The 16,753-nt window shown below is 41.3% G+C and overlaps 1 protein-coding gene across 1 annotated transcript; it reads left to right on the forward strand.

The window, feature by feature from the left end:
* Positions 1–8,470: 8,470 nt before the first annotated feature.
* LOC120616433 (thymosin beta-15A) lies at positions 8,471–10,823 on the forward strand. The gene is made up of 2 exons (XM_039879812.1): positions 8,471–9,855; positions 10,786–10,823. Exons 1-2 carry the CDS (start codon positions 9,696–9,698, stop codon positions 10,821–10,823), a joined length of 198 nt encoding a protein of 65 aa, XP_039735746.1. The 5' UTR covers positions 8,471–9,695.
* Positions 10,824–16,753: the final 5,930 nt, after the last annotated feature.

Below are 16,753 nucleotides of genomic sequence, written 5' to 3' on the forward strand. Positions count from 1 at the left end.
GTGTCGCCAGAGGTCACCTCAAATAACAAGTCATCTCAAAAGGGTAGGAGAGGCGGAGATGCGAAATGGCCCAACAGCAGTGCGGCCATCGAGAATTGGGAGGGCTATCTTGGCTGCAAAGCCCCCTCCCCCACCCGAAGAGCGAGGGGTCCCAGCCGCACACTGGGATCCCCAGCCCAGGGTTCTAGTGCCGGGAAGAGAAGTCCCCACAACTTCTGGCTATGAAAACCAGCAGAGGTTATGGTCAAGTGGGGCAGAGTGCTGCGGGGAATTGGAAACCATTCCTCTTAAAGGGCCCACGCCCGGCTTTACTTGCTGACGGACTTGCTTGCTCTGAGCTCCAGTGCCGGGGCAGCTGCCCCAGGGGTGCCAGGGACATACAGGGAGGCGCTGAGCTGTCGGGCTTCAAGGAGAGGGCTGGGGGTCTCTGCCTGGCTCCCTGACAGAGGTGCAGGCAGAAGCCATTGTTCTTTTGTTGAGCCCATTCACCTCCCAGGTTGCAGACACAGGCGCGGTCAACCTGGATAACACAGGTGGTGTCATCCAGGGGATTCCCTGAGACTCTGCCTCTCCCAACTCATGGGCCCTCCCAAGCCTCTTTCAGTGATGTATGCCATACAAATGGGCTGTCTTGGCTGAGCAGCCCCAAGCCCCGCATCAGTGGCCGCTGGCCTCTGTGTCTGACATGGTCCCTCGAGGCACCTGTAAGCCCAGCACGGGTGGCAGCCATATGTGGATGGCTTGGTGACTCTTACTAGGTGGCCCTGGAGATGCCCAGTCTGCGTCCGAATTTGGCCTGTAGCTGGACCCCTCCCTGGTCTGCACCAAGGGGCCTCACAGCACACCTACTACATAAAGCCACTCTACTAAGTTCGGGAGATCTAAGGACCCTACCTAATACATAGAAACTGACACAGGGAGGCAACCAAATTGGAGAGACAAAGAAGCATGTCCCACGTGAAAGAACAGAACAAAGCTCCAAAAAAAGAATTCACCAAAATGGAGACAAGCAATATATCAGATGCAGAGTTCAAGACACTGCTTATAAGGATGCTCAAGGAACTTAGGGGAAGAAATGATGACCTCAGTGAGACCTTTAACAAAGAGATTTAAAAAAACAAAGCATAAAAATGGAGATGGGACACATAAAAGGGAGCCAGTACGAAATGAAGAATGTAATATCTGAGATGAAGAGTTCATTAGAGGGAATCAACAGAGTGGATGAATGGAGGATCGAATCGGCGACATAGGGGGTGAGGTAGCAGAGGACACCCAATCAGAACAGTAACAAGGAAAAATAATGCAAAAACACGAAGATAGTTTAAGAAGCCTCTGAGACAACATCAAGCATAACAACATTCGCATCTCAGGAGTACCAGAAGGAGAAGAGAGAGAAAGCAAGGAATTGAAAACCTACTTGAAGAAATAATGATGGAAAACTTCCCTAACCTGGTGAGGGAAATAGACATACAACCCCAGGAAGTCCAGAAAATCCGAAAAAAAGGATGAACCCAAAGAGGCCCACACCAAGACACATCATAATTAGAATGCCAAAGGTTAAATTCAAAGAGCGAATCTTAAAAGCAGCAAGTAAAAAGCAATTGGTTACCTACAATGGAACGCCCATAGGACTGTCAGCTGATCTCTCAACAGAGACTTTAGAGGCCAGAAGGGCTTGGCACAAAATATTCAAAGCAACGAAAACCCAGGACCTACAACCAAGATTACTTTACCCAGCAAAGTTATCATTTAGAATTGAAGGATAGATGAAGAGCTTCCCAGACAAGAAAAAGCTAAAGGAGTTCATCACCTCCAAGCCAGTATTACAGGAAAAGTTGGAGGGACTTCTTTAAGAAGAAGAAAAAAATATGTATCAAAAGTCTAAATAAAGAATGGCAACAACTACATGGCTATCAACTTCAAATGAAAAAGAATTAAATGCTCCAATCAAAAGATAGAGTGGCTGACTGAACAAGAGAACAAGATCCTTACATATGCTGCCTACAAGAGAGTCACTTAAGATTAAAAGACACACAGAGACTAAAAGTAATGGGATGCAAAAAGATATTTCATGGTGGACCTAGAGGGTATTGTGCTGAGTGGAGTAAGTCAGATAGAACAAGACAAATGCCATATGATTGCACGTATGTGTGGAATCTAAAGAACAAAACAAACAAACAAACAAAGCCAAAATGAACTCATAGGTACAGAGAACATTTTAAGGGTTACCAGATGGGAAAGGTGTTGGGGAGTCGGTGAAAAAGGGGGACGGATTAAGGAGTAAAAATTGGTAGTTACAAAATAGTCATGGAGATAGAAAGTGTAGCATAAAGAATATAGTCAATAATATTGTAATAACTACATACGGTGTTAGAGGGGCACTAGATTTATTGGGGTGATCACTTTGTGAGTTATATAGATGTCTAATCACTCCATTGTACACTTGAAACATGTAGTATTGTATGCCAACTATAACTGAAAAAAAAAACTATTAAGTAAAAAAAAAAAAATGATCATACACCATGATCAGGAGGGACTTATTCATGGGATGCCAGGTTGGTTCAATATCTGCAAATCAGTTAACATGATATACCACACAAACAACAGGTGCAGAAAATGCATTAGACAAAATCCAGCTCCCGTTTATGACACAAACTCTCAGCAAAGTCGCAATAAAGGGAACATACCTCAGCATAATGAAGGCCATATTTGACAAACCCATGGCTAATATCATACTCAATGGTGAAAAGCTAAAAGCTTTTTCTTCAAGATCAGGAACAAGTCAAGGATATCCACTTTCACCACTTTTATTCAACATAGTATTGCAAGTCCTAGCCACAGCAATCAGACAAGAAAAGGAAATAGAAGGCATCTGAATTGGAAACGAAGAAGTAAAACTGTCATTATTTGCACAAGACATGATGCCATAAATAGAAAAGCCTTAAAATTCCAGGAAAAAAAATCTATTAAAAATATAAAGCAAATTCAGTTAAGTGGCAGGATACAAAATTAAAACTCAGAAATCAGTTGCTTTTTCATACACCAACAACAAACTATCAGAAAGAGAAACTGAGATAACAGTCCCATTTACAGTTGCATCAAAAAATTTTAAGAAAAGTCCTAGGAGGAAACTTAACCAAGGAGATAAAAGACCTGTATTTGGAAAATTACAAGACATTGAAGAAAGAAGTTGAAGAAGATACAAATAAATGGAAGTATATACCGTGCTCATGGATAGGAAGAATTAACAGCGTTAAAATATCCATACGACCAAAAGCAACCTTCAGATTCAGTGCAATCCCTATCAACATTTTTCACAGAACTCGAACAAATAATCTCAAGGTTCATATGGAATCCTCAAAGGCCCCAAATAGCCAAAGCAACCTTGAGAAAGAATTACAAAGTTGAGGTATCACTCTACCTCTTGTCAAACTAGACTACAAGGCTCTAGTAATCGAAACAGCATGGTACTGGCACAAAAACAGACACGTGGATCCATGGAACAGAATAGACATCCCCTAATTCAACCTATGCCTATGTGGTCATGTAATCTATGACAAAGGAGGCAAGAATATACAATGGGGTAAAGATAGTCACTTCAATAAAAGGTGTTGAGAAAACTGGACAGATACATGCAAAAAAAAAAAAAGAAAGAAAGAAAAGAAAGAAACTAGACCTTCCTCTTACACCATATAGAAGAATAGACTCAGAATGGATTAAAGACTTATATGTAAAACCTGAAACCATAAAATTCACACAAGAAAACATAGGCAGGAGACGCTGACATTGCTCCTAGTAATAGCTTTTCTTATGTATCTCCTTGGACAAGGGAAACAAAAGAAAAAAAAATAAACAGATGGAACTACATCAAACAAAATTTTTTTGTTCAGCAAAGGAAACTATCAACAAAATGAAACATAACCTACCAAATGGGAGAAGATATTCGACAATGATACATCTGATAAGGGGTCTAAATCTGAATTATGCAGGGAACTCATCCAATTTAACCCCCCAAAAACCAATAATCTTATTAAAAACTGGGCACAGGACCTGAATAGTCATTTCTCCAATTAGGACATACAGATGGCCAATATACATATGAAAAGATGCTCAAGGTCGCCAATCATTAGAGATATGCAAATTAAACCACAGTAAGCTATCACCTCACACCTGTCAGAATGACAATCTTCAATAAATCAACAAACAAGGAGTGTTGGTAAGGATGTGGAGAAAAGGGAACCTTCGTGCACTGTTTGGTGGGATTGCAAGTTGGTGCAGCCCCTATGGAAAACAGAATGCCAAATCCTTAAAAAATTAAAAATAGAACTATCATATGACCCAGCAATTCACTTCGGAGTATTTATTCAAAGAAATGAAAAACACTATTTCAAAAAGATATATGCACCCTTATGTTTACAGCATTATTTGCAATAGCCAAGATAGGGAAGCAACCTAAGTGCCCATCAAAAGACGGTGGGATAAAGAAGAAGTGGTACATATATACAATGGAATATTACTCAGCCATAAAAAAAAAGAATGAAATCTTACTATTTGTGACATTTACATGCCTAGAGGATATTATGCTAAGTGAAATAAGTCAGAGAAAGACAAATGCCACATGATCTCACTTACATGCGGAATGTAAAGATCAAAATAAACAATCAAAATGGAAGCAGACTCATAGATACAGAGAACAAACTGATGGTTGCCAGGTGGGAGGGGGATTGCAGAGCTGGTCAAAAAAACAATGTTAAGAGATTTAGAAGTAGAAATTGGTAATTAAAATATAGTTGCTGGGATGTAAAGTTCAACACAGAGAATATTGTCAATAATATTTAATAACTATGTATAGTGCTAGGTGGGTACTAGACTAATCGGGGCGATCGCTTCATAAATTATATAAATGGCTAACCACTATGCTGTATACCTGAAACTAATATAAAATAATGTTGAGCATCAACTGCAATTGAAAAATTAACAACAACAACAACAACAACAACAACAGCAGCAGCAAAGTCATAAAGTTAAGGGACAGAAGAACTGTAGAGCCTTAAGGGCCTGATTGAGGTTCTTGGTCATAACATTTAAACTAAAATTATTCATGTGATTGTGTATTTTCCTCCAGCCTGGTTTAGTTGTGTGGGTTTAGGCTCTGCGAGTTGCATTTGGTCTTATTCAAAGTTATGATTTTCCCAGGGAAGCAATACAAAGTGAGGGAAGGGCTGAAGAGTGGAGCAATATGTAAAAGAGTGATTGTAATGATTGAGCATGACCTTTGAGCTAAGGGAGGATGGAAGAGAAGACAACATGGGAGCAAGGGATTGTGAAAATCTGGTATAGCCAATAGACTGGAGATTCTGTTGAGGTTGAAGGACAGTCAAAAGGAGAAAGCTGGCAAAAGAGCAGTTGGTGGTCATAGAGAGGGATGTGTGAAAATGAGATTATGGAGTGGCTGCTATAATTGATATGATAGGCCTAGGGTATATCCATGTGAGTGAGTACCTGAGGTTGGGTCAAGAACAGTGCCATAGAGGAGAAATGTTCAAAGAACTGATGAAGCCCGTACAGGAGAATGATCATTTTTGAGCTCACCACGAATTAAGACAGGACTACTACCACTGAGAATGGCCATGTTCCACAAGCTAAAATCTTTGAGAAATAAGAGGGATAAAACTGAAGGTCAGTAGATGACAGCAACGGTGAAGACTAGTCAGTGACAAACTGTCAAAAGCTGGAAATTTTCAGGGAGGTGGGAGAGGAATGGTCTAAAGGCAAACGATGAGAAGTAAAGAATAAATTTATCCAAACTTCGGGCTCTATGGTACAATGGTAGCAGGAGAAGAAATCATCTGCTCCTCCTGAGTGGGCTGTTGGGGACACAGAGTCCTCAGGGAAGAGCCTGGTTTCTGTTAGGTGAAGACAATGAAGGGAAGAGCACAGCCAGGGAAGAAATTGAGGATATAGAGGATCATGGAGGGTGCAGTGCATTTTACGAGTAGGGGAGGGGTATGAGAAGTGAACTATAGAGGGGATGTGGTCACAGCCTTACGGAGGTTAGAATGTGGGAGTTGACGGGTGCCATGGGGGTCTTGGGGTTCTTGTGATAACCGGCACGAACGGGGACAATCATCATCATTGGAGGAGTTCTGATGGATTCAAGGCAGATAGGGGTGACAGGACTTTGAAGTTTGGGCTTGGGAGTGGGTGGGTGGATAACTGGGGCGTCGTGTTGAACCCCAGTGATGTGGAAGTTCAGTCCTAGAGCTGGAGTACTGGTCCGTACAATGCTCCATACTGCTCCTGGAAACAGAGATCACATAAATCTGTAGTGATAGAAAAAGGTGCTAGAAACTACACTTCACGTTCAGGGTAGGATTATCCCTGGGGAAGTGGGAAGGCGAATGGCCATGGGGAGAGGGTCAAGGATGCCTCAAGTTTTCTGTAATGTTTTTATTCCTAAAAAAATAAAAAAAAAAAGAAAAAAAGAACAAAGAAAGAAAGAAAAAGAAAAAAGGAAAAGGAAATATATCCAAATGTTAGCAACATTCAAACCTGGGTGGTGGAAACCCTGGCGTTTATTAAATTTAATGCCCGGGACATTATAGGTACTTAATGGATACTATTCGTGGAATGAGTGTGCCTTTCTCTTTTAAAAGTTTCTCCAACAAAAATGTTTTCCTACACATCAAGATAGAGGGTGCTTATGCTTATAAAGTTTCCATTTAGACTGATACTTATTAAAAGCAGGTGGTAATGACCTAGGAAATGTAAATGTTGCCAAAGTGCTGAGCTGTTTCCTAAATTGCAGCAATAATTTGGTCCATAGAAAGTAGATTTGATGAGGGTACGCCAGGCATTTATAATTTGATTAAATAGTAAAGTATAAACCTACCCAGTCCTGCAAGGTAGTCAGTAGCTACATTCGGGTATTCAGCACTTCAAATGTGACTAGTCCAAATTGACATGCGTGGTGTCAAATGCACGACAACTTTCAAAGACTTAGTAGAAAAGAATGCAAATATGTTATAATTTTCATATTGATAATCTGTTTAAATACTAGTATATTTTGTCTAATGAGTTAAATAAAATAAATTAATGACATTTAAAAACAGTTTCTCCAACACACATACACAACTCTCAAATTAACACAATGTGCTACAAGAGCATAGAAAAGAGAATGGAGAGAGGTGGCGAAGGCTTGAGAAATCCCGTGGAGAGAGTGATTCTTGATCTATGTAGCACTCTACCGCCATACACGAGCCATACGGAAAACATGGGGTGCAAACTAGAGACATAGTCCTATCTCAATTTTACCTTAATGCTCTGAGGTTTGGGGAGAGTATCCAGAAAATGACCTTGAGGATTTAGTCCTTTCAGGTAACTACTGGATCCTCACTTTTCTCCCCTAACATAGACGCTGGGTGGTGCTGCTGTCCCAAAATTCTGCTCTATCATGGATTTATTACTTCACTCTACAGACAGGTATTTATCCAGTGTCTCCTGTGGGCCAAGCAAAGTGCTAGAGATCGGGATATAAAGATGAATAGCCTCAGTAGATTCTCCTCTGATTACCCTAAGCTGACTACCACCATTTTCAGTGGGTGAGAAAATGGAAAATGTGACTTCTACATAGGAGAGCATCACTGTCACAGAAATGTCCCGCACTGGGGCTGAATGATCCTGTACCACCTACCCTCTTCATGACCACCCCTCCTCCATGACCTGTCCAAGGATTGGGGAAAACAACACTAAGCATCACTTCCAAACCAACTGTTTGGTCGTCGTAGCATCCTCAGGCTCCTATGGCTGTAAAAAGCCAAGAGCCTGACTAGGGCTCCTTCGGCTTGGATCTCGGAGTTCCGGACGTTCAAAGCTAACTGGGCAAGAAGTGTCTGCTTATTGTAGAGGCCCCTGTTATCGTGGAGGAGGGCGTATACTTGGGAAAAAGGTAAGGGGAGCGTCCTGAAGAAAGGAGCAGGAGATGCAGGGGAGGCTTGACGGCGATCCAGCCCTGGGCGAATCAGAGAGGGCTTGGGCCGGGTCTGGGGAGGCGGGTCGGGTATAACGTCATCAAAAGCCCGTTGTAGGGGTGGAGGTCCTGAGTAGAGGGGAGGCAGACTCGGGCCTGCAAAGCTAAAGCGGAGGGAGGGGCAAGGAAGCGGGCGTGGGATCCCTCCGCGGATCGGAGAGGGCTGGGGCGGGGTCACGGGCGGGGTCACGGGCGGGGTCTGCTCCGCGGTTTAATACTGCAGGGTCCTGCGCGGAAAGGCTAATCTTGGCCGGCGTGCGAAGCGGTCCGACTTCCCTGTCTGCTTTTCCCCGGACTTTATCAAGCCTTCGGGTGGGGACGTGCGGTTCCGCGGGAGCCAGAGGAATGGAGGCAGGAGGGCGCGGCGGACGCGGGGCGGGGGCTGTCTGGCCTTCGGGACCTGGGGAGGCCGGGTTGGGACTGGCATTTTGGATCTGCACCTCCTGGCGAGTCCGCGCGCGCCTTTGTCTTCCACGGCGCCGCCACCTTCGCGCGATGCCGAATCCTCCCGAGTTGGGCCGGACGACCCGAGGGGGCGGCCCCCAGAGCGGCCAGTCCGCTGTGGCTGCGGGTCCGAGGCTTCGAAGAAGAGGAGTTTGGGCACCGTCCGGAATGGGCCCTCGGGGGCTGGCCCTTCGCCCTCTCCCCGCCCGTGGCGGACAGGTGAGGCTGGGCGCCCGCCGACGATGGTAGTTATTTAAAAACGTGTAAGCAAACTGCTGCCAACAAACCGGCCTGTGCGCCCAGCCCTATTATTTATTCGTTTCCCCACCTCTGGAGATTGGCGTCGGATCGCTGGTCAAGGGCGGGACTCAGGGTGACCTCCACGGAAGGGAGGCATATTCGGGACTTCTGGCTACTTCGGGCCTCGCCATTCTACTCTGGCCACTGGACGTGCACTGCCCCCACCAGGCCGGGGTCAGACACACGCTTGAGAGTTCTGCTTCCCGGTCTCTAGAGTCTCCTATTGTCTCTTCGCGACAAACCCGGAATGGTCACAGGGCACCTCATCTCCTAGCCTCTCCCATTGCAGAGGACACGTGGTGAAATAAAAATCAACTCCCTTTGGTTTATCCCATTCTGCCGAAGTCCCTGGTTTGATCCTAATTGCCTGTATCTTCTCACAACGTTTACAAACCAGTGCCACCAGGAGCTCTTATGAGACGTGTTATTACTTACGACTGGATTAAATTTCTCCCTCTCTTATTGTAGCTCCTTAATCTGCTGTTTGGGGCCAGATAAAATGTTGAGAACTAGTCCAATTTATGCTACCATTTTTTGTGTGTGCTGCTCCCCAAGAAAAATGCCCCCCAAAGTGGTCGAATACAAAGTGAAGGTGCTTAAATAATGCTATCTCCAGTCTCGAAAATCGTTAGCTAGTCTTGTGCTTCTATCGCCTCCATTTGACCTTTCCTGTGATTTTAAGAGTCGGACATACTGACTGGGTTTTAGAGCATCTCGGTTTCTAGTGTATCCCAGACATGGATCCAATGACATGGACTGCCTATCAGAAATGGGGTAATGATGTGGAGTTCAAAATATTCTAATAAACACATGACTTTTTTTTAAGACGTGTGCTGTTTTTTGTTGTTGTCGTTGTTGAAAACCTGCAAGTAAAATGCTTATTGACAGTAAATGTGAGAATTTTTGGCTGTGATCCCTTAATATGACAATAGTTCTGCCGGTTAAGTTCTCAATTTTTTTTTCAGTCTTTCTTTCAGTCAAGATGAGCGATAAGCCAGACTTGTCCGAAGTGGAGAAGTTTGACAGGTCAAAACTGAAAAAAACTAATACTGAAGAAAAAAATACCCTCCCCTCAAAGGAAAGTAAGTCATGGGATGGGTGGGGGGCACAGGAATGGTTTCTATTGAAGAAAAACAATGGTGAACTTCCATAGGCTCAGTAAATAAACTCTTCCTAGTAATTTTTGCCACAAAGTAAGAAATAATTACAGTACCATTATATTTAATGCCACAGTTAAAAATATCAAAGAGCTGTCTTCTTGGGTTATATATGTGGTTCTCACATGATAGACCTGAGAAGTAATGCGGTAATTTTTTAAAAAAACTAATTTCTTGTTTGAAAATTATAATATTATGGTCATATTATAACCAACCTTGGAATATTGGATTAGCACTACAAAAATCTTAGTCTTGTCCACTTTATGGTTATTTCTGCATCTAGCAATCTGGGTCCATGATTTCATTCCTAAAGAACCACACAAACTGCAGTTTTGGCTTTCTCTACCCGATGACAAGATAAGGCAGAGAGCAAGTTTAGATCTGGGGTGCACTCAAGGCTCCCAGACTCAAGGGATTAGTTTCACCCTTGGGAGTTACAGCCTGATGGAGAACCTCCACACATATTCACAAAACTGACGGGCACTTTTTGTCATGTCAGCCTTACTTGAGAGTTCCAAAATTAGTCAAAGTTGTCTGAAATACAACTTCCTAATTACATAGTGATGGCTAAATCTGAGGAAAATGCTTCACTTGTTCCTCAGTCTCAGAATAATCTATGGAAAGAATGGTAACATAAATCTACCTCTCAAATGGAAAAAGAAAATAGTTGATATAGATTCTAATGAATGGTAAGGTGGTTAACTTACACACACCTGACTGAGGATTCGTGGTTATTGCCTTGACATTCTATATTTAAAGCCTTCAATGACTTGGAAAAGAGCTCTTTTGGAAGAAATAGAACCTACTTCTAGGGTAATACCCTCCTAATGATTTTTTATGTGTCCCCCACCCCAGCTATCCAGCAGGAGAAAGAGTGTGTTCAAACATCATAAAATGAGGATCTTTTCCCAAGGGCAAACTTCAACATTGCTTTAGTATCTTGGTTTAAGGCTTGTTTTTGTAAACTTAACGTTTGTTGAGATTTTAGGCATCTTCTGATGTCTTTTCACCTATAATTCCTGGCTAAGAAGTCAGGGGTAGCCAGTGTTCTCTTACATTCATTTTTAAACTTTCTATTTGTGCATAAATTCCAGCTGGTAGATACTGTTTATAATCTTAGCATTGATGGCCTTTATATATATAGTCCTTGCATCCACATAGGATAAGTTACTTATAACCATCTACAATAGTTGTCTCCATTGTTCCATAATCTTCATAAAGTGGCATGCATTTTCAGCTTCTCACAGTTTATTTTCATTTCTTATGTAGTGATGAAATAATAAATATAATCATTATGTTGAGACTCCTATGGTTCATTCTTGGTGGTCTTCTAAGGAATAAAAATATAAAAGAGTACTCTTTTCAGCTAAACAAAATGGTTTAAGAAAAGCTACTTTAGTAGGTTGGTTACATGGAAAAGGTGCTCCTATGTCCAGATCAAGTGGATCCTGTCTTGGAGATGCTAAGTGATTTTCCATAGAGTTGGAATCATAGAATTCGGGAACCTTTGGAGAAAAGGTAGTGTGGACTATCTTCCTTATCTCAGAGATGAGGAAATAAAAACACAGGGTCTGAAGTAATCTGCTCAAGGTGAATAAGGACTGGAATTTAAACTGGGCACTTTTGCTTTCTGAATAATGCTTTTCAACTTAAATAGAGGGGACATCCAAGACTGGGCTTGGGTAGGGAATGGGGCAGGAAGCATTTGCTAATACACACTGTGTTAAGTGTATCACATATTCTATTGAGCATAAACTCAGATATTTCATACCTGCTAATAAATTGAAGCACTGAACCTCTGGGTTTGTCCCGAACAGAATTCACTGTCTTATGAACCAATTAGTTTTGGTGTTCACGGTTAGCACAAGGAACGCATAGGAATGAGAATGTGTCTATTTCTACCCTTAAACAATACTACTACCACTTTTAATTTATAAAAACCCATCACCTATAATCCAACCAATTAGAAATGTTAACATTTGGGTGTATAACCATCCACACTGTGGTGTGTGTGTGTTTCCTACAAAAAAAGGGATTATGCAGTTTCTACTTATTTGAAACCTCAAATATCTTACCACCCATTTCTAGTGGCTTACATATTTAAATAACAAAGTGGGGGCTGTTTTCTTTGCTAGAACATGAACTTCCACGATAAGCATATGAAAAGATGTTTCACTTCATATGTCATGAGGGAAATGCAAACTAAAACAGTGAGATACCATTACACACATTAGAATGCCCAAAATCCAAAACAGTGACAATACCACATGCTGGCAAGGACGTGGAACAACAAGAACATGGGGTACAAAATGGTGCAGCCACTTTGGAAGACAATTTGGCAGTTTCTTTTGAAAGTAAACGTGCTCATATCATACAACCCAGCAATCACACTCCTTGGTATTTACCCAAAGGAGCTGAAAACTAATGTCTACACAAAAACCTGCACATGATTATTTATAGAAGTTTTAGTTATAAACACCAAAGCTTGGAAGCAACCAAGATGTCCTTCAATATTCAATAGGTGAATGGCTAAATAAACTGCTGTACAACTGGACAATGGAAAATTATTAAGAACTAAAAAGTAATGAGCTAGCAAGACATGAAAAGAAGTGGAGGAAACTTAAATGCATGTTACTAAGTGAAAGAACCCCATATGAAGACTACTGGATAATTCCAATTATATGACATTCTGAAAATGGCAAAACTATGGAGACAGTAAAAAGATCAATGGCTGTCAGGGGTGAAGTGGAAGGAAGGAATAAATAGACAGAACATAGAGGATTTTTAGGGTTGTGAAATTACTTGGTATGATACTGAATGGTGGATATATGTTGTTTTACATTTGCCCAGCACCATAGAATGTACAACACCAAGAGCGAAACCTAATGTAAACTCTGGAGTCTAAGTGATAATGATGTGTCCATATAAGTTCATTAATTGTAACAAATGTGCCACTCTGGTAGGGGATGTTGATAATGGGAGAGGTTATGCATGTGTGGACCCTGAGAAGAAAGATTCATTTGATGTGAACCCCAAGAAGGAATTTATCTGCTGAGATGGACTCCAATGGTCAACCAAGGGCTTAAATTTTATAATTAAATCTTAGTGGCCATTTGCTGACGTACTCTGTATACTGGAAAGAACCTCAGACTGAACTCTTCTGTTTTCTATGCTATGATTTAATTTGTTTACATTGTCTGAATCAACCACTACGGGGAAGCCCTGGTTCGTATTTCTACCAATGGACTGAGATCTTCCCTGTCCAATCATAACTATATAAATTGTATCCTCATTTGCATCTATACTGACCAACCACAACTGCATGATTTGGACCAATCAGAACTGTATGATTTGGAAACCTCATTTACATGAAACAGACCAAAATGGAAATAGTGGGAGGGAAAATTCTCTATAAAAGGCTCTATCTCTCCTTTGTTTCAGTGGAGTACACTTGGTTTCTATTGTAGACTGTGTCTCCCTAGTTTGCAAACTGTTGCCTGAATGAAGTCCTTTTTTGCTCCAGTGACTTTTGGATTATTTTATATATGAAAGGAGCTGGAGGCTTAAGGGAAATTTATCTACCTTCTGCTTAATTTTACTGTAAACTTGAAAATGCTCTATAAAATATAGTCTATATTTTTTGAAAGACAGTTTAACTTACATGAATTTAGTAGTAATAGAATTTCAGGAATCACTGAGGGGAGCTTTTTAAACAATGCAATTTTTGTGATGAAAAATAGTGTCATTGGATTGTTTCTCTTAGAAACAAACCAGGTAGAAATTTGATTTTTAAAAGAAATGATCTGATATAGTGAAACATACTTTTATGAATGCAAAATTTGATGTTCAAATCAAGAAAAAATATATTTAACCATTTCTCCTGGGTTTTGTGTGACAGCATTTTGTTTCACAGTTGACATTACTGAGGCAGATATCAGGAGAGGATAAGGAAGTTATTCAGATTTAGTATTTATTAGTATTGTACACACTTTAGCTAAGCAGTAACTTTACTGGCCAAGACCCTTTATATCTTCTTGTATCTGGAGGATGGCATGAAGTTTCCTTAGTCGGAAAAGTTCTTGGACCTCTCCTCTAAAATATTCTTTTCCAAAATACACATGTGCAAAATATCCATATTTCACTATTGATACTAACAAAGATTTGAGATGAGAATTTGGTCAAATTACAGTCGTTTTATGAAAAAAAAGTTAATGGGTTAAAAATTAAGTCAAGATAAAAGATAGAATAGTTTAGAAACATCGTATATGTATATGCATATGCATATGTGTATGTGTCTGTGTATGTGTATGTATACACACACACACACACACACACACACACACACACACACACACAGCCCACAAAAATTTAAAATGGGCCAATCCAGAAGTAGAGTGAAAAAGTAGACTGAGAGTAAAGATTGAGAAACATGAGGACCCTTAGAGTCATCTATTCCAGCACCCTCAGGTTCTAGATGATCTCCAAGGCTCAAAATTGAATTGTAATGAAGAACATGCTAGAAATTCAGTTGGAAGAACCAACCAAACCTAAGCTCCCTCGGACATGTGGTCGTGCCCCATCACCAGTTTATTGAGGCCAGACCTTTAAAATGATTCTTGTTTTTTTAGATTTGTAAAACGAGAGTTTAACAGCTTATTTGTCTCCTTCACATTTGTGGAGAATTCACTAAAACAAAATAAAAAAAGAAAACCTCAAAACAATTTAGGAATTCTGTAGCCCTGTTGGTTCCTCATTTCTAAGGTTACATGAACAGTATGAAATGAGTATTTAAATGGTTTATCCCCTTGGGGACAGAGGGTAATAACTTTAGATAGCTCCTAGCCCATAGGGGAGGAATTGGACTTGAGAAGATTAATACCAAGCTCTGGAGGGTCTTTGAAACTACAAATAAGGGTAAGAGCTCAAAGCCTCCTCTTGGAGAACCTCCGCCTCCCTCCTCTATCGCCCAACGGTACACCTCTGCTTGCCTCTCCTGCTCTCTTGGTTCCCATGGTACCCTGGACACATGATCAGTCCCAGTACGGGACCAAGGGAGATTACAACTTTGTTTTCAGTTTTTGGACTCTTCTACCTAGAGTCGTTAGCAGGGGTGCACTGCATGTAAGTCTCATCATCTCTATGGTTCCGTCCAACTCCTTCCCAATGATCTCCCCTCTTGCTCTGTTTCCCATGGTATGCCCCAAGACCAGATTGGCTAGGCAGAGGGGCTTTACTAGCAGATGCAGGTGCTGGGCAGCGGGTCGAAGACTGGAAGGAGGTGAGAGAACAAGGGCTGTGGGGGTTTCTTGCTGCCTGAGCCCAGTGGCCAGCGCACTTCATAACCAAAGGGGCATCCGGGGCAAAAGTTAAGGATGAAGGGCGTCATTCCTGAAGTAATTAAAGAGAGCCGAAGTCAAGGAAGTTTCCTCTCCAGCTCGGTTAGTCATGTACAGTGTATCCTCTGGCAAGTCGTTGCCCATCTTTGGGCCTTGATTTCTTCTTCTGCTTGCCTGACACTAAACTTTGATTTCAGGAAAGGCAGCCCCACTAGTCTCAAGTTCTCTTTACCCCCCGAGGCTATTTGAGGACCCTAGCTGTTTCAATGACAGGCCCTTGAAGCCCTTGTCCATAACCTCCTTAACTGGGAGCAGCAAGTTCAGCCATCAAGGAACAAAATGGTAGTTGAAGAGCCATCTTTCCCCCTCATTCCTGCATCAGAGCCAGATCATATACCATCAATAGCTTGTCTCTTTTCACCTCAATTCCAGATAACATCAAGATGCCCAAGGTTAAGGAAACTGTGCATCAGAATGATACCAGTGAAGCAGAGACTGGGTCCCATAAACCTAAAACACCAGGGAAAAGCCAGGAAAACAAGAGCTTCCATTTAGATGACCGCTCTCCTGGTAGGTCTAGAATTCTATCACTTCCTTGGGTAGTACTTAATAGTTGGGTTAAAGGAATAGAGAGTCTGTGGCTTAAGTGCCCTTAAGGAGCATAGAAGGCTCTTGCAACCTTGCATTTTTTTCTTCATCCTTCCACTACTCCTCTTTTAAATTATGCTTTTCCTTGTCCTTCCCCTCTCCAATCTTTACATATAGGACCTAGGCCTCTGATTGGCAACTAAAATTAAAGACATTTTGTTTCTAGAGAAAGAAGCCAAAAAAGTGTAATTACTTGTGTTTGACAAGACATGAGAATGTTTGAGTTAGTTCAAAACGTGAGAAATAGATTGCATTCTTATATTTTGATTTTTTATGTTGTAAATGGTAGATCTAGGACAGATGTGAAGAAATCCAAATTATCTATAACTGAAATTGTGTTCTGTCCTTTCTCAGGGGTGCTTTGCTGAGATAAGAATTATTACTGCTTTAGAATAAAATTCTTTAGATCTATAATAAGTGTTTTTCTGTATACATATGAGCACTAAAGCTCTTTCACACCTTACGGTAGACATTTATTTGAGGTTTTGGTTTGACTAATCCAACCTCATAGGAACTCAAATTGCAATTCTCTTACAATAATCTACAATGAATTTAACCAAACATCAATCTGAAGATCTGTCAAAAGGAAGCGACCTGATCTATACTCCTAATGACAGAAATGGGAAAAAATAGTTGGAAGCCACAATTATATTAAGTTGAATAATATATGTTTCTCTGGTGGCCACTTAGAGTCACTGCTAGTAAACAAAATGGCACAATTCTTAGTTCATAGTGTCTCCCAAATAAGTGGCTTAGTGATCAATTAAATGATATATTTTAACGTTGCAGCTTTTTAGTTAGGGTAGAAATTAAATGTGAATTTATGCTACTACCTTTGG

Source organism: Pteropus medius, unplaced genomic scaffold (genome assembly GCF_902729225.1).
Source record: "Pteropus medius unplaced genomic scaffold, Ma_sr-lr_union100, whole genome shotgun sequence".
NCBI classification, from domain to species: Eukaryota; Metazoa; Chordata; class Mammalia; order Chiroptera; family Pteropodidae; genus Pteropus; species Pteropus medius.

Bases quoted from the DNA above. Each gene is read 5' to 3' on its own strand.
- LOC120616433 (XM_039879812.1), top strand. From the start codon at position 9,696: ATGACAATAGTTCTGCCGGTTAAGTTCTCAATTTTTTTTTCAGTCTTT. The intron at 9,856-10,785 runs GTAAGTCATGGG...CCCCCACCCCAG, and splicing joins TACCCTCCCCTCAAAGGAAA to CTATCCAGCAGGAGAAAGAG.